Genomic DNA, 23781 nt, shown 5'->3' with positions numbered 1-23781 from the left:
TCTGACTGGACCCACACGATCTGGAATTGGAGAGTTTGGACTCATATGTTATAACCCTCCCTCAACAATCATGCCTCCATTACATTTCTACATATAAGAAGATCTTTGTCTCTCTTTAATAGTAAAAAATAAAACAGAAAAAAAAAATTGACTTTTTTGAGAAAATGTATTACCACAGTGATGGACTTTACATATAATACAACAATTTCAATGTGAATGGGATTTGATTTTGAAAAAACATCTAGAATTCTACTTTAGATTGGTCTATTTTGACATTATATGCTTTGTCCATGTTCACACTAGGGATCAGTGGCGTTTATGACCATTTTGATGAAGGTACAAAAAATTTTTTTGTCTTCTTTTTTACAAATAATATATATGCAACTAATGGATCCCTGAATTAATTGTGTCCATCATAATCTGTCCGGGGTGGGGAACCATCACCTGACGATATGGTAGATACTTTTTGACATTTATTGTTCCCTTATGGATATGAGGTTTACAGTCCGTGTCTAGGGACAGAATGTTCTTTTGATTTGTACCTACACAAGCTATCTACATAAACGTTTTTCGATATATTGACGAATTGACCGTTAATATCCCTAGGTGTGATGAGGGACTAAGCAATAAAAACTGAACGTTATTTTGCTTTTAAACTTGATTGTAATCTCGAATCCCGTTTACCTTCCTTCTTAAAGATGGCGTCTTCACACCCGAATGGGCAGTGACGTATATACGTAGTCACGTCCATTACGATGGATGACTCATGCTGTGTCGTCTGATGTTGTTTCCTTGACGACTATTGATCACATGTGCATTTTGACCCAATTGGTGGGTTAGTTAGAGGCATGCTCAGTCTAAGGCCTCATGCACACGACCGTATTTTTTCCCACCCGTAAATACTGGCGTAAATACGGGTCCGGTGTCACACGTATTCGACCCGTTTTGCACCAGTATTTACGGACCCGTGCCCGTAAATACGGTTCCGGTGTCACCAGTATTCCACCCGTATTTACGGGCACGTTTTCGATGCAAAATTGCACTGCACTAATCGGCAGCCCCTTCTCTCTATCAGTGCAGGATAGAGAGAAGGGGCAGCCCTTTCCGAGGTAAAAGTAAAAGAAATTCATACTTACCCGGCCGTTGTCTTGGTGACGCGTCCCTCTCTTGACATCCAGCCCGACATCCCTGGATGACGCGGCAGTCCATGTGACCGCTGCAGCATGTGATTGGCCTGTGATTGGCTGCAGCGGTCACATGGGCTGAAACGTCATCCAGGGGTGTCGGGCCGGATGTAGAGAGGGACGCGTCACCAAGGCAACGGCCGGGAGACCGGACTGGAGGAAGCAGGAAGTTCTCGGTAAGTATGAATGTCTTTTTTTTTTTTTTTTACAGGCTGCTCTATATTCTGATCGGAATTCACTGTCCAGGGTGCTGAAACAGTTACTGCCGATCAGTTAACTCTTTCAGCACCCTGGACAGTGACTATTTACGGACGTCGCCTAGCAACGCTGCCGTAATGACGGGTGCACACATGTAGCCACCCGTCATTACGGGAGCTCCATAGACTTCTATGGGCTGTCCGTGCCGTTATTACGGCCTAAATTAGGACATGTTCTATCTTTTTCAACGGCACGGGCACCTTCCCGTAAGAAAACGGGAAGGTACCCGTGGCCAATAGAAGTCTATGAGCCCGTTATTACGGGTCGTAATTACGACCCGTAATAACGGGAGATTTTACGGTCGTGTGCATGAGGCCTAAGACTACAGGCTGTTAATGGAGGATGTAGAATACATATGAGTCCGGCTTCAATGATTCCTCTCTTTCTAGATTGGTGAGTGCCAGCTGTTGATGTTTTTAATAATTACATTGCTTATACTTAAATTTACTTTTTAACACTTTTTGTAACACGAGGATATTACACTCTATGAAAAGTAATATGTTATATCATGTTTTATCTTTTGCACCATTGATACTTATGTCACTAGTCACTTTATATAATTGTATGATGACAAAAAAATCCTTTTATTGTATACTGATTGATTGCACTGATTGTTTTGGGTTGTACCCCTTAGGAATACATACGTGTATATATAACACACACTACTTGAAAATGCCTTCATAGAGGAGGTGAAACGTTGTGAACAACCGCATGACAGCCGTTCAAAAAACCGCTGTTTTTCACTGTCGTGTGTATGTAGCCTTAGACTTATTTTGCTACCTCTAAAAAGTTCAAAACATTTACAAAAATCAACAAACACAACAATTTTTACCAAAGAAAAACAAAAACATTTATTTAAACGCGTCACAGTGAGCTAGTTTACTTTACAGGCCAATGTTGAAATACAAATAATCAAAATTATTACAATGTGTGATAGGTTTGGAGAAGGCAGATATGGAGTTGACCATTCTGTAGTTTGCAGTAAAATATTGAACATTTCGTTAGCGAGGTCCATACACAATCTATTAGTGGCTGGTCTGAAAGGATGAACAGGATGCAATAAAACATGCGACTTGTGCATAAAAACGGTTTCAAAGAAAAAACACCATTCGTATCCATAGCAACCAGAGCTCAGCTACCATTATTAAACTGCAAAAGAAAAAATTAAATATGGACCGACCGATTGCTATGGGCAACAGGGCTAATTGGTCTTTGAGAATGTTTTTCACTACACAGCAAACATACAATTCTTTGCAGGAGAGGTATACACAGCACAACCCACAGTAAGACATGTAGAGAGCCGATTAAAATAGCAGTATATCCTTCACACAAATAAGGCATGGCATTGAAATGAATGAGCCAATAGCTGTAATAATGCAACACAAATTCTGTAAATAAAATGCCATGCTTCACTGGAATAATTTTGCAAAGCCTTTCTGCAGCCTCTATTCCATCCAATGACACATTGCACCCTACCAAACATTGTTTATATACTTTTTACAATGTAAGGGTGTGTTCACACACAGTATTTTGGTGCTGTTTTTGACATGGAAACGGTGTCGGAAACCGCGCCAAAAAACTCCCGAAATTGCCTCCCATTGATTTGAATGGGAGGCAGATGCGTTTTGCAGCATGCCCTATCTTCGGGCGTTTACATCTCTATACTCCCATTGACATCAATGGAAGGTAGAGAAAGTGGTTTTCGCAGTGTTTTTTGCCTGCGGTGCTCAAAGAGCAACAGACGAAAAACGTAGCGAAAAATGCGGCAAACAGCGTGCAGCCAGGTCAAAAATCTGCCTCAAAATTCCTGAAGGAATTTTGAGGCAGATTTTTCCGCCTGCAAAAAACCGTGTGAACTAGGCCTACGGGTTTAATCCCCCACTGCCAAAACTACTGGAATGATAGGCGGAGAAGAGATTAAAAAAAAAAGACTATCCGCCCCCTCTCCCAGACAGCATTCCTATTCAAACACACAACTATCTCCCTAATAAATCACTGACGTTACTTCCTACTGTATGTCCATACACAACCCAGTAATCACACATACTCCCTCTACAGATGCCTTAATTTCTGTCTTCATACAACACTCATTCATGCACACCACCACACACTACTCTGTTAATCACCCCGAGTAATATTTAATTAAACCCTAATGCCTCATGCACATGACCGTGGTGCCACTCGGACCGTGTGATGGCATCCGAGTGGCACCCGATAGTTTTCACAGACCCATTCACTTTAGCGGGTGAATCGGGTCTGTGAAAAATGGTCCGAGTCTCCAATCCGAGGAAAGATAGAACATGTCCTATCTTTCCTCCGATCACTGATGGGACTCGGACGGAACACACGGTCATGTGCATGAGGCGTTATACCATTAGCTGTCCACTGATACCAGCCACCCCCAGTCGAGAGAACATAAGATCACTTTGATACATCCCAACTGATAACAACCAAGAATTCACAAGCAGAACCTCATTTGAAGGAAAGGATATTCCACATAACAGTAACTACAGAACAGATATAGTTTGGTACATTTGCACAGGTTGGAATACTAACACTACCTTGAGGACCTCATATGGTACAACGGTCACAGTTGGACTGGGTCTACACACCGCATTTATGGTCCATATGACAATATCCGCCATTAACTAAGACATTGGTCTGAGATGGACATTTATAAATAAAAAAAATCCTAAACTAAACTTCACCCATTTTAGGGGTTTTCTTTTGCCATATCCATATACAAATTACTATTGAAAGACATCAACAATGAAGAGAATTTTATTTGATGCTTGTTTTTGAACGGGAGATAATGAACGCATAATAGAAATTATCTGAATGCACCAACATTCTATAGGTCAGTGGTCAAAAATCACCTGGTCATATAGTGAGAATAGATACATGTAAACCCAGACACACACACGCACACACGCACACACGCACGCACGCGCGCACGCGCGCACGCACGCACGCACGCACGCCTCTGGTATTGTGGGAGCAGGAGGCACGGAAAGAAATAAAACAAAACATCCAGGCCCCCCCCCCCCCTACTCATTGTAAGGAGATCCCTTATCCCAAACGAGTAGTTTACAAAAATATGAGATTCTGTGAAATATACCCAAAGGGAGACATTACTTTAAACCTTTCACTGCACTAGTTTAAATTGTAAAAAAAATAAAAAAAAATAAATAAAAATAAAACCAAATACAGGGCAATAAAAACTAGCTTACATTTAATAAAACTGTAGGACACAAATACTATTGTCCTAGGACAAAAGATTAGCAAGGCTGTGTTCACATCTGTGTTGGAGCATCAGTTGCACATTGTCACATGTTCCGAAAAAAAATAGGGCAACACTATTTTTTTCTGGTAAAAAAAAAATAAAAATCCATGACGGGACTTCATTGTAAATCAATGAGGTCAGCTGGGCGCCATTAAGGTCCAGCGTGCGTCAGATCTGGTACTCCATCACTTTCGTTGCTCTGCTCCTATGACTGAGCAGAACATCAGAATTGACGAACACGGATATGAACAGAGCCTAAGAATAGGGACAACTCATTACAGCAATAAAGTCTACAGATACAATGTTCAAAACTACATCTAAAAGGTTTAAGCCCAATGCTTAGTTATTAAATACATATTTTCATATGTGCAGATAAAAATAAACAGATTAATGATGGCGATAAAAAAAAAAAAAATGTAATTGTAGTCTATTCATCCACTGTACTGTTTGACACAGGGGGTTTTGGTTTTGTCGTCCGAAGATCAGATTTGATGGAGGTAAATCACATTTTATCAAAACTAGAGCAAAGGTAAAGTGCCCAAAGAAACCAATTCACTTGCAGCTTCCATTTTTCAATAAGACTGAAAATGACAGCAGGAATCTGATGAGTCTATGGACAGTCATTTTTTATTTGCACTAGTTTTGAGAACGGTCTCACTGAGTCTAGTGTTCGGGTCCTTTTACACGGGCCAATATGGGCCGTGAAAACGAGTATTGATCGAGACAGCTGGTTGATCGGCGCTCGTTTGCTCCTTTCACAAGGCACAATGATTGGTTATGTATGAGGACGAGCGCTCGTTACTACAATCGTTTGGCCCTATACATTTCCATTATGTCTGCAGCACATATCCCGGTTTACAGAGGGGGATGTGCTGGTGACTACCAACCATTTGTTTTGCCGCATAAACCAGTAGATCAAGTATTTGCTCGTTCATCAGATGATCATTGCCCTTTTTATACAGGGCAAGGATCGGGAACGAGCGATCTTCTTAACACTCGTTTGCCTGCTTATTGGCCAGTGTAAAAGGGCCTTTACACTACACAGTCAGTAGATGATTGTGCATATGACAATGATTTTAACCAACTCATTATGTCACTCTACAAGAACAAGAGATTTTATGCAGTCTACGCAAATCACCACTTATTTCTGAAATATGAAGGCAATTTTTTTTTTTCCAAAGTAAAAGTCCCTTCTATGTTTCATTTTGGAGTCCTGCGTCGATCTAACCAAAGTGATATTCCAGACTGAAGAGATATGCAGGGTTTTCTTTAGTCTTCAGGCTTATTTCCCCACTGGCTGTCTTGTCTCGGAACTCCTTGGAATTTAAAACTACTTTGCAACAGGAAAGGTCTATGATGCATGAACTATTTAGCAGGGAATATTTAGCGAACCATGAGACAATAAGTCACACGGAAGTATGAACTATGGAAATATGAACGCTTGTATTCTTCATCTGATCCTTAAATCAATGTATTAGGAATCAAGTAAGCCCGTAAACCACTCAGTCTATCCAGGGGATCAATAGAGAGATCATGTATCTTCCAAAATATATGTACAAATGTAAACCATCCTGTAGTCTCATGTGGTTTAACAATAAAAATGGAAATCGTGCCCAGTGAAGTCGAAATTGAACAAGCAGGTCCTTGTATCCACAAATACCTGTTTATATGGCGTATACACATTTATTTGTAACTTTAAAAATGAGAAAACATGAAGGAAAGATTAAAGCGAACAGTCACTTGATGAAGGCAACTTCTGGGATTTTACCCTCTGCCTGCAAAAGAGAAGCAAAAAACCCAAACATTAAGGAAGTAAAAATTTAGAGAATTGCTATAAACAAGGGTAGACTATGGAATCAATCCCCAATACCAGTTTCAATAACAGACCAGCCTTGACATTAAAAAAAATAATAAGAATTTGCACTAACAAAGCTGCATCCTGCAGCCCATGTAATTGTACTGCTCTGATCTAAGGTTTCAGTATATTATGGTATTTACCTTGCTCATTTTGCCTTGTAAATGATTTAGGCACAAATACTTCCTTCAAGTGTAGGGAGTAGCCTGAAACCTGTCATTCAGTCGCACAGCATAGCACTAGCTAAAGCAGGGGTCTCAAGGAAGCGACCCGCATGCGGCCCCTGGGGTTGCCATCGGCGGCCCGCGGGACACAGAGCCGCTAGTACAGGCTCTGCAAAAGGGACTCTCTGGAATTCCCTGACATCGCTGTCCATATATGGACAGTGTTGTCAGGGTCTTCCCCAGAGCGGAGTCCCGAGCAGAGAACTAGTATAGGCTCTGCTCTGGGACTCTGTGGAATTCCCTGACATCGCTGTCCACATATGGACAGCAATGTCTGCGGCTTCCCCAGAGCTGAAGTCCCGGGCAGAGCGCTAGTATAGGCTCTGCTCCGGGACTCTGGGGAAGCCTCTGACATCGCTGTCCATACAGCGACAGTGATGTCAGGGGCTTCCCTAGAGCAGGAGTCCCAGTGATAGGAACAGAGCTGGAATCCCAGGCAGAATGCTAGAAGTGGCTCTGCTCCGGGACCCAAGCTCTGGGCAAGCCCCTGACATCACTGTCCATATATGGACACTGATGGCGGCGCCATCGACAGAGGACTCTGCGGCGCCATCGACAGAGGACTCCGCGGCGCCATCTGAAAAGGGGCTGCCCAATCTTGACATGTGTGTCTGCCAAACGCTGCCAACTGAGCCGCCGGGCTGCATTTAGCGACACAAACTGGATTGTTGAAATAAGCACGTGGAGAATTCTCTCAAATTTGAAACCTAGCGGTATTATAGGAATTTAATATTATTTTAGTAATGTAGTATTATAATTATATTTATATAGTGTTATAGTAGTTCAAATAGCTAATGGATTAACAATTATTTTGTATTGTATCAAGTTTGAAAGTAATGCGGACCGTCAACTTCCCATTTTTTCTATATGTGGCCCATTTACCCGGCCGAGTTTGAGACCCCTGAGCTAAAGCAATAGAAGCAGGAACATGTAACTGTTGACTAGCAGAATTACAAGAGGGGGCCTGGAGTGCTTCATTAACTCCTTCCTGCAAATTAACGTACAGTCGTGGCTGAACCATGCGCAGCTGGTGCCGGCAGAAAATATATAGCCAACATCCCACTGCAGTGGTTCTATTAAAAATATGACTCGATGCAAAAAAACAAACCCTCAAAGCCATTATAAAAAAAAAAAAAAAAGTTAGAGCTCTATAAATGTGTCGATACGGGAAAAACAAAGACCAAATCCTGCAGTACTGAAGGGGTTGACTGACCGTGCACATGTGGCACCTTTACCACTGTAATCAATTACATTTTCCGCTAGTCCCATTATTATAAGGGTACGTAATACCATTCATTTAAGGTACTGCTGGGGTTCAAGGCTCCTAGGCCCCAACTGATGTGACCTTCTGACCTTTTCTCCAATAAAATTGATGAAAAACAACAACAAAATCTTAAGGATAGGAAATGCTGTTAAGGAAGAAAAAACTAAAATTACCGTAGAACACTAGAAACTACACATACCAAATATGAATGAGATTATGAAATATCTGGTCTAAGAAATATGGTCTAATAATGCAGAGCACTGTGAAATAGCATGTTTCAGCCTATCGTGTGATATAACAAATGGAAGATGCTGACCAGGGAGCACATTTACACAGAGGTTTGGCTATGTACTCCTTTGAGGATTTTTTTTTTTTTTTTTTAAAAAGAAACAGGTCATTGAGCACTTAATTCGTTTTATTAAAAATTTATTTGACTTTGAGATATAGCCGTTCTGTATTTCCCATACAGAACTGTATTGTTCGCTATACACTGAAAATGTCAGTCCCGCGGACATGACTGGTTCAGTGTCAGCGGGTCCTGCATGTCTGACACGCAGGATCCATCTGTAATATATCACATCTAAGTTATGAACTTAGATGTGATAGTTTACAGGTGGATCCTGCTCTCACTGAACCAGTCAGGTCCGCGGGACTGACGAGAACAGGATTTAGCGCTAGATGCAGCTGCTCTGCATAGATAATACAGAACAGCTGTATCTTAAAAAAGTAAAACTAATTTTTTATAAAAACGAATTAAGATGTTACACTAAACACACTGATTAAAAAAAAAATAAAGCCCTCAAAAAAGGTGTACATAGCCTTTCATGATTCACCGCCTGGAAGAACGATTAAAAAGTAGTTTATTAGTTGTATTCATAAAATTGTGGCTCTACCAGCCATTGATACCAGACCAGACATCACGATATCCAAGACTGATACAGGGTTGTTGGAGACCAACATGTATCGCAAAGAAACGGCGACTAATAGCCTACTACGGTGGGAAAGTTGGCACCCAATCAACCTGAAGAGAGGGATACCGAAGGGCCAATATCTCAGGGCACGGAGGAATTGTTCGACCATCACGGACTTCAGGGTATCCGCACGTGACCTTGAGAATAGGTTTAGGCATAGGGGATACCCTAGAGAGGTGCTGAGAGGGGCATATCAGAATGCACTGGGGTGCAATAGAGACGACTTGCTCAACCCCAAACCGAAGGAAACGCATGAAGAACCTATGAGAGTTATTGGTACTTTTGACTCGGCGAGTAGAGAGGTGAGGGAGGTCCTCAAACGTTTTTGGGGCATCCTAAAGGCAGATCCGGATGTGGGGACCCTGGTTGGGGACGCCCCGCTCATTACCTATAGGAGGGGACGCAATCTCAGGGACCGACTGGTCCCTAGCCACCTACAACCGGTGACACAATGTGGCACCTGGCTCGACAATAGTGCTAGAGGGACATACAGATGCGGAACATGTAAAGCATGTGTGTCCATACTATGCAGCAAGAATTTTACGAGTACTCACACTGGCAAAACCTTTGACAACAGGTCATTCATAAACTGTAAAACAAAGGGTATTGTTTATCTCATGACATGCAAATGTGGCCTACAATATGTGGGAAAGACCAAAAGGGAATTTAGGAGAAGGGTACGGGACCACATTGGGGATGTTAGAAGGAAGGTTGACACCCCTGTATCAAGACATGTGTGGTCCTGCCATGACGGGGATCCTACGGCTCTTGTTTTCCAGGGTATAGAACACGCGAGACCCCTCCTTAGAGGTGGGGACCTGGATAAGAAAATACTCCAAAAAGAGGCAGAATGGATATTCAGAATGCAGACCATCAACCCGCATGGCATAAATGAACAAATCTCGTATTCATGTTTCCTTTAATCGCAGCATTTTACCTTTTGGTTGTAGTTGGCATCTATTTACCTTATGCCCGGATTATTTCTTCATACCCATGCATGCCACTTCTCATCTTTTAACCTCTATCCTCATGCACACTATGCGTTTTTTATCGCGTTTCTTTTGTGAGGTATGTTGCTGACCTATCAGCACTATTGGTTACCCCATAGTCCCATTTACAGCACTGGCATCTCATGACAGAGGTTACCAGATGATCGCTGTGGGACTAATTACCATGAGTCGCGAATATAGCCCTTATGTGCCGCCCTCTATATGGGGGGGGGTTTGGCTACGGGTTGGCCGCTTTTTTCTAGCCTACTCCTACTTGCGATCCTATGGGACACTGTCTACCGGTGATCCCGGGCTGAAGTTATGGTTCCTTTGATCGCTCCCTTAGGGGACAATAATGGACACCATTGGTGTCACGTCTGGGAAGGTAGTCTCGGAATGAGACGGTTCCCCTGACGATCTAGTTCCTCCCCCTGCATCCACACGTCCTTGTCTGTGTACTGGGCCGTGTGTTACTATTATACCCATACGATGTATTTCTGTCTGCTGACAATTCAGGAGCCGCGTCTAGCATCCCCTGGTTACCATGGACGCTTTTGTCGTTCAGGAACCCCCACAGGTTGATAGGTCCCCGGGGCGCCGCCTCCGGCACGTCACTGGCTGCCGTGTACTATGCGGATTGGTGGTTCAGTCCGGGGACGACCTTTGGAGGGCGGGCTCTCAGCCTTTTAAGCCTTTAGTCTCTCCGGCGCGTGTACGGCCAGTGCATCAGAGCCGTGCATGCGTCTGGAGGCTAACAATCAGCACATGAACAGTGCTATCCAGTGCTGTAACATTGCAACCATTTTACCACTTTTGAATTTAACAATATTTGAAATAAATCCACTTCTACTAATCCCTGAGGAAGCGTCACCTTGTGTGTGATGATGAAACGCGTAGGATTTAGATAGACAGTTACTAATGGCAAGGATATAGCGTTATTTATACTACAAGCAGTAAAGTGGGGATTTGAGTGGAAAGGAGACATCATTCACTCTATACCTCTTTTCTTGTCGCAAATCACTTGCTTATGCCTGGTCTGGTATCAATGGCTGGTAGAGCCACAATTTTATGAATACAACTAATAAACTACTTTTTAATCGTTCTTCCAGGCGGTGAATCATATCTAACAATATTGAACGACATTTATTACCAATTTTCAGTGAATCTACATAGCCTTTAAAAGGCGTTTTCCCCACCATAGTAAGTGATTGCATATCCTAGCGATCTGTTATCACCTGCGGATTGGTGTTTAGTGCCAGGGACCCACACCATTAATTCTAAGAATGAAAGGACTGCTGCACTAGCTAAGCACTGTGGCTCCTGGCCACCTGCTCAGCAGTCAAGAGTTTGAATTGCACAAGTTGTTAAAAAAAAAATATATATATATTATCATATAAATTTGGCATGATCATAATGGTAACAACTCGCAGAAGGAAGACATGTAACTTGTAGCGCAGGGTTTAAAGTTGTAAAAACAAATCCCAAAAAAACAATGGTGGAATTGCTATATGTTTTGTATTATGCCCCACCCCCCAAGAAAAAAGTTGTTCAAGACATTCTATGAATCATAAAATGGTGGCATTAAAAAATTACAACTCATTACAATGAACAAGCCCTCATATATCAATAATAAAAAAATAATTTGGATTTGCGCCCTTAAGGAGTTAAAGGCAGTGCAAAGGATAGATCCAAAGGTTTCAGAAGGCAGCAAGTCATGGAAAAGGAATATTAGTGAGAATACATTTCCTAACTCGTTTCTCACCATATTATTGAACACTTCTAAAACAGAAGCATGAGAGTAGTAAAAGTCATCGAACAAATCCTTAGGAAATATTTATATTCATGAATGACTAAGAATTTACTATCTAAGCTAAAGACATAATGAGACAATGTGGTCTCCCTAAATCTCCCCTTACCTTTAGCTTCATAAAAATCTGTGCAGCCTGTTCAAAGTCCCAACCATTGTCCTGAAGACACCTGTTGGGGAACATGTATGGTTATAAAATGATATAGAGTATTGGCACAAAACATTAGGCCACATTCAGACTGCTGTAAGATGCTTCCATCCAGTAGCTGTATATTTTCAGCCAAAAACAGGGAATGGATTCCCTCAACAGTTTGGTTTGGAAAAGTATTTCGTGACTTGCGCTGACAGGATTTAATCCTGTCCTTGGCACAAAATATACAGTTCTTGTACAGTGATGTATTACCCACCCGTATCTGAATCCAACCTTACAAAAGTTGTAAAAATTACTTTCCAAAAGTGAAAAATATAGAAAAATCTGCAACAATATAACAAAATAAAAATTCTTACTTTTGAGACCATTCGGCATTCATTCCAGAAAACAGAGAGAATGCTTGCACCATATCTTGGGGCACTGGTGCAAGGACAGGTACTGGGCTGCTGGAAGGGGTAGGAGCTGGTGTGGCAAATGCTTTCCGAATCTCCTCTGTGCTGGCATTTCTTATGAACTGTTCATCATTCACTAAGAGGAGCCTGAGGGTTACAAGCATATTTGCGTTTTCATCAATAAAAGTAACCCGAAACAGCATAAATACTTAAGGCAAACCGGAACTAAAAAAATAAACGACTGGTATCAAACAGCTTGCTTAATTGTCGTGATTCTTATATTCTAGAGAGAGGGGAGCCCTGCGGTCACCCCATATAATTTCTAGGACATGCTATCACTTTCCGCACGGTCGGGGTCCAACATCTGAGATTTCCACTGATGCTGAAGACGAAGGGGCCGCAGTGCTGATTTACTCCTGCGTCCTTCAATTTCTCCATGCACAGCTAAAGCAGCTCTGGTAGTACCCCCACCGATCAGCAGTGCCAACGACTGGATACTCCAGACACCAGGAGGAATAAGTGCCTGATGAAGGTCTAAATTTCGACCGAAACGTCGCACTAAAACCTCTGGCATCAACTAATAATAAAATTTAAAGATTTGCAAGAATCACGAATTTGTGTGCCAAATACTTCTTTCTTGTCGTTAGGTAGCTATCAGGTAACAGATTAGGGACATACTTTACTTAGGTGCATTTCTAATGTTACTGCCTACATTACTGGAAAAAAAGTAGTTTTATTCTACTGCGCTCGCCGAACAACGAAGAGTCTGGCATCTAGCGCTCCAACCCCTCCCCTATGCAGTTGATTCAAATGCATAGGAGAGAGAGAAGGGGGGCGCTAGATGCTGGACTCCTCACGATTCGGGAGCACGGATCATGGCAGATTAAATGTTATTTTTTTACACTAATGCAAGCAGGAACATTAGGAAGATAGGTATGTCCCTAATCCATTACCCGATAAGTTACCTAGCGACGACAGCCATTTCAAATCTGACAGACCCTTAGTCTATGGATCTCCTAACTTCACAACCAAAACAACTGCAAAAGAGAAGTAGAGGAGCTGCTGACAGCAGTGCTCATTTAAAAAAAAAAATAAACACACTAAAAAAAAACAAAAAAACACCACAACCTGTGTTGCTGCGAATAGCAACTGCTTCACTAGGTTTGACAACTCCATCCAACAGAGATGTAAGCTCATATTTACTTTCTCACCCCTTTCATAAAGCCCATCGTTTATCTTCTATTTTGCCCAGTTACAAACCAAACAATGTAATACGATCATAGGCAGGCCAGAAAATATATTTCTTTCTTTCTTGTATGGCCTTATCATTACAGTCAAATACAGAAGGTATTTAGAACACAAAATCCATTTCAGTGTACCATAGCAAGAGATATTAACAAAAAGATAGCAGAATAGGAAACAAAACAGAAAACTGCTCAGCTGCAAGTTGAAGTATCTGTTTAGGAGATTCTGACTTACCCGCCATCGCTACCTGGCACAGCTATGAAAACACGTGTGAATGCACGTACAGGGTCATTCGACTGCCCCTCCACTGAGTAAGAAAACGAGAGATCAGTATATTTTTATTTTAGAAAGACATCCCCTTTGTCTAACTATAGCAGGTATATTTTGATAAGCGAGATCCAAAGCAGCCAGTATTAGCTTGGATGTTCTCAGCACACTGCATCGTAAATCAATTATAACGATGATTATTCAAGGCTTTTGGAGCGCTATATAAAAGAAACCAGGATTAACTAAATTAATACTCACCTTTAAATACACCGTTCACCACAAAACATAGTAGTGTGACCTGTAAGAAAAAATAAATCCTATTAGTGAGCTTTAAAAATTAATTCGGTTTTCATGAGTCCACCATGACGGCAGACAGAGGATGATTCCTTGACCTCTGTAGGGACAGGAACAGAGGGGTTAAAAGGCCCCACCAGGGTGTACCATATCACTACACTGGAAGGAACAAGCTAATTTTATATGTATGTTAACGCCACATACCACTAAGAAGGTAGGGAGGGTAAATGTATGCCATCATGGTGGACTCATGGAAACCGAATTACTGGCAAGACTAATTCTTATTTTCCACATCGTCCACCATGACAGCAACTAGGAGAATTCAAAATGAGATGGTTTAGGGTGGGACTACCGCTTGGAGTAATTTGCGGCCAAAGGCGAAGTCTCTGCTGGATGATCGGTCCAGCCTATAATGTGTTGCAAAGGTAAGGGAGCTAGCCCAGATAGTTGTAGTACAAATCTGGTCTAAGGAGGGGCCCCCCTTTCTGCCCATGATGAAGCTGTGGATCTAATGGAGTGGGCTTTTATGTTTATAGGAACGGATTTTCTCTCAAGACAATAATAGTCTTTAATTGTTGTTTTAATCCATCGCGCAATGGTAGTTTTTAACCCCTTTCCGCTATTGGGCGTGGCTGTACGTCCAGATTCAAAGTGCTTTCCCGCAAAAGGGCGTAGTCACACCCTGTGGATAAAGCGGGCACAGGAGCTGTGCGCGCTTCATCTTCAGCGGCTGTCAGCTGTAATACACAGCTGACATCCCCCTGCAACAGCGGCGACGGCAGTTACCGACGATCACAACCATTTAACCCCTTCAATGCGGCTGTCAATGGCGTCCGCCGCATTGAAGTGGTTGACAGAGGGAGAGGGCTCCCTCTGTACACCACCCCGCGATGGTTGCTATGGCAACCAGGAAGCCGTTGCTAGGCTTCCTGGTTGCCCAGGTACGGAAGCCTATTAGGTCCTGCCCGAGGCAGGACCTAATACGCTGTCAGATGAAGAATGACAGTTACAATACACTGCACTACATAAGTAGTGCAGTGTATTGTATCGGGGACCAGAAGACCAGATCTTCAAGTCCCCAGGTCAGTGAAGAAAAAAAAAAGTGAAATAGGTAAAAAAAAAATACAATAAAAGTTTTAACGAATAAAAACAAAATCGCCCTGTTTCTCAGATCAACTCCTTTTTAACTAGAAAAAAAATGAAAACATGAAAAAAAAAAACTATACATAATAGGTATCGCTGCGTTTGGAACGGCCTGATCTATAAAAATATCACGTTATTTTTACCGCACAGTAAACACCGTAAATTTTTTTTATAATGATAGCATTTTATTTTTTGGTCATTTTGTCTCAAAAAAAAATGTCATAAAAAGTTATCAAAAAGTTGCAAGTAACGCAAAATGGTACCAATAGAAACTACAGTTCGTCACACATAAAACAAGTCCTCCCGCAGCGATATCAACGAAAAAATAAAAAAAAGTTATGGCTGTCAGAAAATGGCGACACTAAAACATGATCTTTTTTTTATAAAAGAGTATTTTTATTGTGGGAACGTGTATATAAATTTGGTATTGCTGTAATCGTATCGACCCGCAGAATAAAGTTAACTTGTTGTTTATACTGCACGGTGAACACTGTAAAAAAACTAAAAAAAATTTGCTAGGATTGCTGTTTTTTGGTTTCCTCATCTCCCAAAAGATGGAATAGTGATAAAAAAAAACTCAAAAAAACCCCTGCATGTACCCCAAAATGGAACCAATAAAAATTACAGCTCGTTCCACAAAAAACAAGCCCTCACACAGCTCCGTCACCGGAAAAATAACACGTTATGACTAAAAACGCAACGATGCAAAATGATGCCTTATCACGGCCCAGACGAATTTTTTAGGTCCAGTCGTTTTTCACTCAATACCCCACATCATCATTTGCTGGACCCCACAGGTGGACCCTGTAGATGCAGCAGAGATGAGGAAACTTTAGGGCCTTGTGCTGATTATAGGGCTAGTGAAAAAGTCAAAGATTAGGCAATACTGGAGCGCAGATATTTTGTATAATACCCAATAAACTCGGCCTTTGCATATCGGATTGGTTCAAAGCATACCACATCAATCCATGGATTATTCATTCTCCCCATTATTACATCATCCTATTATGCCCTGTTGTACTCTGCCCAGCTTACATATGCCCTGATGCACTCCGCCCAGTTTACATATACCCGGATGTACTCCACCCAGTTTACATATGCCCCCACATTATTAGCTGAAATACCACTAAAACACCAAGCAAAATCTGCGCTTCAAAAGCCAAATGGTGGTCCAACAAAGCCTGCAGTGTTCCCAAACGGCAATTTATGACCACATATGGGGTATTACTGTATTCTGGAGAACCCGCTTAACAATTTATGGGGTGTGTGTCTACGGTGGTACAAGCTGGGCACAACACATTGGGCACTGAAATGGCATATCTGTAGAAAATGGCAATTTTCAATCTACAACATCTATTGTGTACTCATTTTTGCAAATCACTTGTGGGGTCAAAATGCTCACTACACCCTTAGATAAATTCTTTGAGGGATCTAGTTTCCAAAATGGGGTAATTTTTCGGGGGGTTCCACTGTACTGGTAATATAGCTCAATGCAACATGGTGTCAAAAACCGAATCTTGTAAAAGCTCCACTCCAAATACTAATTGGCGCTCCTTCCCTTTAGAGCCTTGCTGTGTGTTCAAATAGCAGTTTATGACCACATGTGGGGTATTGCCTTACTCTGTAGAGAATGATTTATGAACGTTGAGGTGCTATTCTACTATAGTCTTTGTGAAAATGCAAAATTTTGGACTATAACTACATCTTTTCGCAAAAAAAAAAAAAAATGTTCATTTGTTTTTATTTTCACATCCCAATTCTAAAAAATTCAGCAAAAACCTGTGTGGTCAATATGCTCACTACACCCCTAGATTAATTCCTCAAGGGGTGTAGTTTACCAAATTGAGTCACATTTCAGGGATTCTTACTGTACTGGTACCTCAGGGGCTTTGTAAATGCAACATGGCGCCCAGGAATCAATCCTGCAAAATCTGCGCTTCAACTGCCAAATGGTGCTCCTTCCTTTGTATCCTGCCGTGTATCCAAAACAGCAGTTTATGACCACATATGGGGTATTTCCCTACTCTAAAGAAGTTGCTTTACAAGTGTTACGGTGCTTTTTCTCCTTTATTTGTTGATAAAATGAAACATTTTGAACTAATGCTACGTCTTATTGGAAAATAATGTAATTTTTCATTTTCACTGCCCATTTCTAATAAAATCTATGAGCCACGTGTGGGGTCAAAATGTTCACTACGCCCCCTAGATGAATTCCTCAATGGGTGTAGTTTGTCAAATGGAGTCACTTTTGGGGAGTTTCCAGTGTACTGGTACCTAAGGGGCTTTGCAAAAGCGACATGGTGCAGAAAAACCAATCCAGCAAAATCTGCTCTCCAAAAGCCAAAATGGCGCGCCGATTCCCTTCTGAGCCCTGATGTGTATTCATACAGTGGTTTATTACCACATATGGGGTATTTCCATACTCTCGAGAAGTTGCTTTACAAATGTTGGGGTGCTTTTTCTCCTTTATTTGATGAGAAAATTAAACATTTTGACATAAAGCTACGTCTTAGTGGAATTTATTTAAAATTTTTACTGCCCAATTCTAATGAAATCTATGAGACACCTGTGGGGTCAAAATGCTCATTACACCCCTAGATGAATTCCTCTAGGGGTATAGTTTCCCAAATGCAGTTACTTTTGGGGGGTTTCCACTGTACTGGTACCTTAGGAGCTTTACAAATGCGACATGGTGCCGAGAAATCAAACCAGCAAAATCTGTACTCCAAAAGCTAAATGGCGTGCCTTCCCTTCTGAGTCCTGCCGCTTGCCCAAACAGCAGTTTATGATCACATGTTGGGTATTTAAATACTCCAGAGAAGTTGCTTTACAAATGTTGGGGTGCTTTTCATCATTTATTTGTTGAAAAAATTTAAAATTCTAAAAAGTAAAGCTACATCTTATTGGAAAATAATGTAATTTTTTATTTTCACTGCCAAATTCGAATGAGATCTATGAAATACATGTGTGGTCAAAATGCTCACTACACCCCTAGATGAATTCTTCAATGGGTGTAGTTCCCCAAATGGAGTCACTTTTGTGGGGTTTCCACAAGATCTCTTCTAACCGGACATGGTGCCTGAAATATAATTTAAGAAAAGGAAGGCCCAAAAATCCATTAGGTGCCCCTTTCTCTTCTGGGGCTTTTGTTTCGGTCCAGTAGCGCACTATGGCCACATATGGGATATTTCTAAAAACTGCAGAATCAGGACAATAAATATTCAGTTGTGTTTCTCTGGCAAAAAAACTTCAGTATTACAGGAAAAATGGAATTTCTGCAAAAAAAATAAATAAAAAAAAAATGAAATTTGAAAATGTCCCTTCCACTTTGCTTGAATTCCGCTGAAACGCATAAAGGGTTAAGAAACTTTCTAAATGCTGTTTTGAATACTTTGAGGGGTGCAGTTTTTAAAATATGGTGATTTGTGGGGGTTCCTAATATATAAGGCCCTCAAAGCCACTTCAGATCTGAACTGTTCCCTAAAAAAAAATAGGTTTTTGAAATTTTCTTGAAAATTTGAGAAATTGTTGCTTAGCTTTTAAGCCTTGTAACATCCTAGAAAAATAAAAAGGATGTTCAAAAAAATGATGCAAACATAAAGTAGACATATGGGAAATGTTAACTAGTCACTATTTTGTGTGGTATAACTATTTGTCTTACAAGCAGATACATTTGAACTTAGAAAAATGCTAATTTTTGCAAATTTTCTCTAAATTTTGGTGTTTCACAAAAAATATTGAATTTATCGACCACATTTTTCACTCTCAAAGTACAATATGTCACGAGAAAACTATTTCAGAATCGCTTGGATAGGTAAAAGCATTCCGAAGTTATTACCACGTATAGTAAGTAACATGTCAGATTTAAAGTGGCTCTGTCACCAGATTCTCAAACCCCTATCTCCTATTGCATGTGATCGGCGCTGCAATGTAGATAACAGTAACGTTTTGTTTTTTTTAAAACGTTCATTTTTGGCCAAGTTATGAGCTATTTTATATATATGCAAATGAGCTTTGAAATGGACTATTGCGCGTTTTTTTTTCCGTTATGTCCAACTGGGCGTGTTTTTAACTGGGCGTGTTTACGTGTATGATGCTGACCAATCAATGACCAGTCAGCGTCATACACTCATCTCCATTGATTTACACAGCAGCGATGTGCAGCCGCATACAGAGATTCACGTTAATCGAGTGTCCTGATAATGAATACACATGAAATCCAGCCTGGACGTCGTGTATTCAGAATCCTGACACGTCTGAATCTTTTCAGTGAGATTCCCGCAAGCCACGCATAATCTCGCGAGATTACGGAGGTAAACGAGATTATTTCCCTTGCTGGAAATCTCAAAGAAAAGAGTCAGAAGTGTCAGGATTCTGAATACACATGACGTCCAGGCTGGATGGTCATGTGTATTCATTATCAGGACACTTGATTAACGTTAGTCAGTCACATTGGTTTAACTAAAAAAAATAAAAAAATTCTAGCGACACATTCCCTTTAAGGGGTTAAAGGGAACCAGTCACCAGCATTTCACCTATTGAACTTTACTTATCCATCACTGGCCGTTGCTACCAAAAGCTCATTGCCGTTATCCCCTCACCTAAACGCCTCCTCCGACTGTAAATAACGGTCTGCAAACATTTTACGCCTTTTATCGTAATAATCCGGTGTCCCTTTGTGCGCACACACCAGAAGAGGACATCAATGCACAAGCGCAGGCTTTTGTGTGTTGGGGGAACTCGCGGAGCGGTCATTCAAAAGTAAGGAGGCGGGGGTAAACTCGGAAAATCTTGAGGAATGAAGATATGACTCTTCAAAACGAAGACATTACTCTTTTATGCTCATTAGCATACGGCGTGGGAACACTAAAAAATGAATACTAAAGCTACAGAGTCGACCGTTATAGGTTATATAGAAATTATTTTTCACCCACTACCACCAGGTAGTGCTGGTTTAATAGGTGAAATGCTGGTGACAGGTTCCCTTTAACCCCTTAAAGGGATCCTGTCATCAACATCTTACCTGTTAAACTCACCTGACCTCTCAATGGCCGCAGCTGTCCAGAGTGCGTTCCTGTTCTCTTCTTTCCTGAAGTCCTCCTCTGTCAGTAAATATAGTCGTTTAAACTTTTCCCGCCTTTTATGGTAATTATTTTTCCCTCTGGGATGCAGCTTCTTAACCACGCCCACTGCCACCACCTGTCCGGCCCTGACTGGCTAAGGAGCTATCAATCAAAAAGAAGGAGGTGGAGTCCATTCGGAGATGCTGGAGGAATGAAAATCTGACTCTTTTCAGATGAAGATTTGACTCTTTTCTGCTCATTTGCATACGGCGTGGGACCACTGAAAAACGGAATACTAAAGTTACAGAGCTTACTTAGAACATATTTATAGCTTAGATGACAATGATTTTTCACCCACTTTCACCAGGTATTGCTGGCTTTATAGCTAAAATGCTGGTGACAGGATCCCTTTAAGGGCACGGCCAATTTTGGCCTTGAGGACAGAGCAATTTTTTTTACATTTCCCTCTTTGCATCCCGACGCTCATAACTTTTATTTTTTGTACGACGTAGTTGTATGAGACTTTGTTTTTTGCGGGACGAGTTGCACTTTATGTAGGTACCATTTTTTGGTACAAATACATTATCGTTTAATTTCTATAAATTTATATTTTGGCGAAAATGCAGAAAAAAGCAGTTCCGCTGCAGTTTTAATTTTTTTTTTACACCATATACCGATCATAAATAATGTTCTACATTTGTTGCACAGGTTGTTACGTTCGTGGCGATACCAAATAGGTCTATATTATTTCATGTTTTCGGACTTATTTGAAAAAGTTTATTTATTATAAAAAATTTGTGTTTGTGTATTTTTTTTACTTTTTATTTTTATCATTAATTTTTTTTTACATTCATGTAACTTTTTTTTTAATCCCATAAAGGGATTTATCATTCTGATTTTTATTTTGTAACTAATGTACTGGCTTAGGTCTATATGCCAGTACATTAGCCTGGGCTGTCTGCCCATACGAGTTACGGGCTTTGATCTCGTCAGTTATTTTCTGTGACGCGATCAATGTGCAGTCGGGGGGACTGCACATTGATCGCGTCACAGAAAATAGACTAGGCTAGGAGACTTTGTGAAATACACAAGTTATCTAGAAATTAACCATATCTTAGGATGATAGAATTGTATTCAGACTATATCCTAACTTTCTCCCGAAAGTTGTCTCAGACTTTGATAGAAATCAGGAAATTGTTCTTCCATCATTTTTGTCAGAATCCAAAGACACAAAAAGGAAAAATTTCATTATCTCGGTTAGAAGAGCAGTTTTACAATATTTACAGGTTACTGCAGATTGTCAGAAAGACTCCAACTTCCTGGTCCAATTAGGGCGAAAAATAAAGGCCAGAAGACGTTAATTGGTTGCCGACACAGGACGAGTATGCTCGTACTGAGCGGCGAGCACTTAGCGCATTAGGACGAGCATACTCGTCCTGTGTGACAGCCGTCTGTGCGCGCGATCGAGAGCGGGGCAACGGCTGTAATACACTGCCACGGCCCCGCTCTGACAGCGGAGAGAAGAGAAACATCTTCTCTCCGCCGTTAACCCTTTGAACGCCGCGATGAAAGCTGATCTTAACGCCGGGTGTCAGTGGGATGAGAGGGAGCTCCCTCCCTCTCCAAAACCACTCAGATGCGGTGCACGCTATTGAGCACCGCATCTGAAGGGTTAAACGGGTGAGATCGATACTAATATCGATCTCACACGTTCGAGCAGGGACGTCCCCAGCCCTCAGCTACCTCTGGCAGCTGAGAGATTTGACAGCTCCCTGCTCTTTTTTTTATTCCGATGCAGCGACGTAAAAAGTTTATTGCATCGGCATAAAGCCCGTTAGTGACCGCCCCATAGTGTTTTTACGTCGGTCACTAACGGGTTAAACCTCCTGTAAGTTATCCAACTGTTGAGAGATTTCAGGTTTATTATTAGCCTGTAGGAATTGTTTGGCTTTTTAACCAGAAATAAAGAGGAGAGTAGTGACCCTCTCCCCCCTGAGTCTGGGTACTTGAGATATTACCCCCCTCTGGTGTAAGTCTTGGATGTGGTCCAACATCTCACTTTTTTAGGAAATGTGAGGGCTGTGTGGTCAAAATAAATCTCTTTGAGGAAGAGTTGAAAATTCTATTTTGTAACCGTTCTATATTATATCTAGGACGCAACTGTTTTGGGTGATGTTGTTCCAGAGATTGTATTGTATTGAATTTTAACAATGTTCCTCCGACCCCAGCGTTATGGTCGGTTCTCTGGTTTATAATTATTTGGGTTGAGTAAGAAACCTCTACCTTTCCCTCCTTTGGAGTAACGCCAGTGACTGGTTTTACCTTTCCCTCTATAGTTTTCACTGAGGTCTTTGGGAACGAAGGGGATATCTTCTTTTGATCAGTTTGTCTTCTGGAAATCCCATTTTCCTATCTGACGCTTTCTCTAGAATCTGGTCTAGATCTGGGCCAAAAACATATTCCCCCTAGAAATATAAAGGCTATTCTTTGAACAAGTGTCCCCCTTCTGCTAGAATCTTAACCAGAAAGACCTTCATGCGGCGTTTGTAAGTGCCCCCTACATGGGCGCGAATCTGATACCTTCCACCGAGGCATCTGCTAGAAACCCTGTTGATGCTTTTAGGAGGGGAATTTATTACACTAACTGGTCCCTGGGTGTTTTTTTTGCCTTAAGGTGGTTTTCTAGGTCACCTAACCAGATAAAGAGGGTTCTGTCTACTGACGTGGCTGCAATGTAGACTTCATACTAAACAGATACTTCCCAGGCTTTCTTTAGAAGACAATCAAAATTTCTGATCCATGGGGTCAGTTAATGGGGCTGAATCCTCAAATGGCAAGGATGTTTGTTTAACTACCTTTACCATCTGGATATCCATTTTTGTGAAATCAAATGCCTGTATTCTCTTTGTTAAAAAGGAGACAATGTGTAAATTCGCGGGAGACCCCCTAATCTTTTTTCTGGGTCCTTCCATTAGTCATTTATTAATTCAATCAGGTTTTCATTAATAGGAAAAACAGGTTTTTTTTCTTTGATTTTAGACCACCTAACATTTCATCCGGAATGGTTTTCTGTCTTTTCACTTCCCCTTAATCTAAATGAACAAGAGGCACTCTCATTACATAGTTAGTATGGTTGAAAAAAGACATGTCCATCAAGTTCAACCAAGGGATGGGAAAAAGGAAGGGAAAAAATTCTACACATAGGAGCGAATTTTTTTTTTCTAGGAAATGATCTAAGCCTTTTTTAAAGCCATCTACTGTCCCTGCTGTGACCATCTCCGTCGGTAGGCTATTCCATAGATTCACAGTTCTCACAGGAAAGAAGGCTTGTCGCCTCTGCAGGTTCAACCTTTTTTCCTCCAGACGGGGGAAGTTCCCACTTCTTTTTTTA

At 41.2% G+C, this 23781-nt stretch overlaps 1 protein-coding gene across 2 annotated transcripts in view; it reads right to left on the bottom strand.

Annotated features, from left to right (window-relative positions):
- Positions 1–2267: 2267 nt before the first annotated feature.
- The window catches only part of NXF1 (nuclear RNA export factor 1), a 125721-nt gene continuing 104207 nt past the window's right edge, over positions 2268–23781 (bottom strand). For both annotated transcript variants that reach the window (XM_075837298.1, XM_075837299.1), the window contains exons 17-21: positions 14149–14188; positions 13858–13930; positions 12343–12525; positions 11945–12005; positions 2268–6500 (exon numbers count right to left, since the gene is read on the bottom strand). In XM_075837298.1, coding sequence (XP_075693413.1) covers positions 6462–6500; positions 11945–12005; positions 12343–12525; positions 13858–13930; positions 14149–14188 — 396 coding nt within the window. In that variant the 3' untranslated portion in view covers positions 2268–6461. The remainder of the gene's footprint in view (positions 6501–11944; positions 12006–12342; positions 12526–13857; positions 13931–14148; positions 14189–23781) is intronic.

This window comes from Rhinoderma darwinii, chromosome 9 (genome assembly GCF_050947455.1).
Source record: "Rhinoderma darwinii isolate aRhiDar2 chromosome 9, aRhiDar2.hap1, whole genome shotgun sequence".
Taxonomy (NCBI): domain Eukaryota; kingdom Metazoa; phylum Chordata; class Amphibia; order Anura; family Rhinodermatidae; genus Rhinoderma; species Rhinoderma darwinii.
The sequence above is the reverse complement of the archived record's forward strand: the minus strand, read 5'-3'. Positions and strand labels throughout refer to the sequence as shown.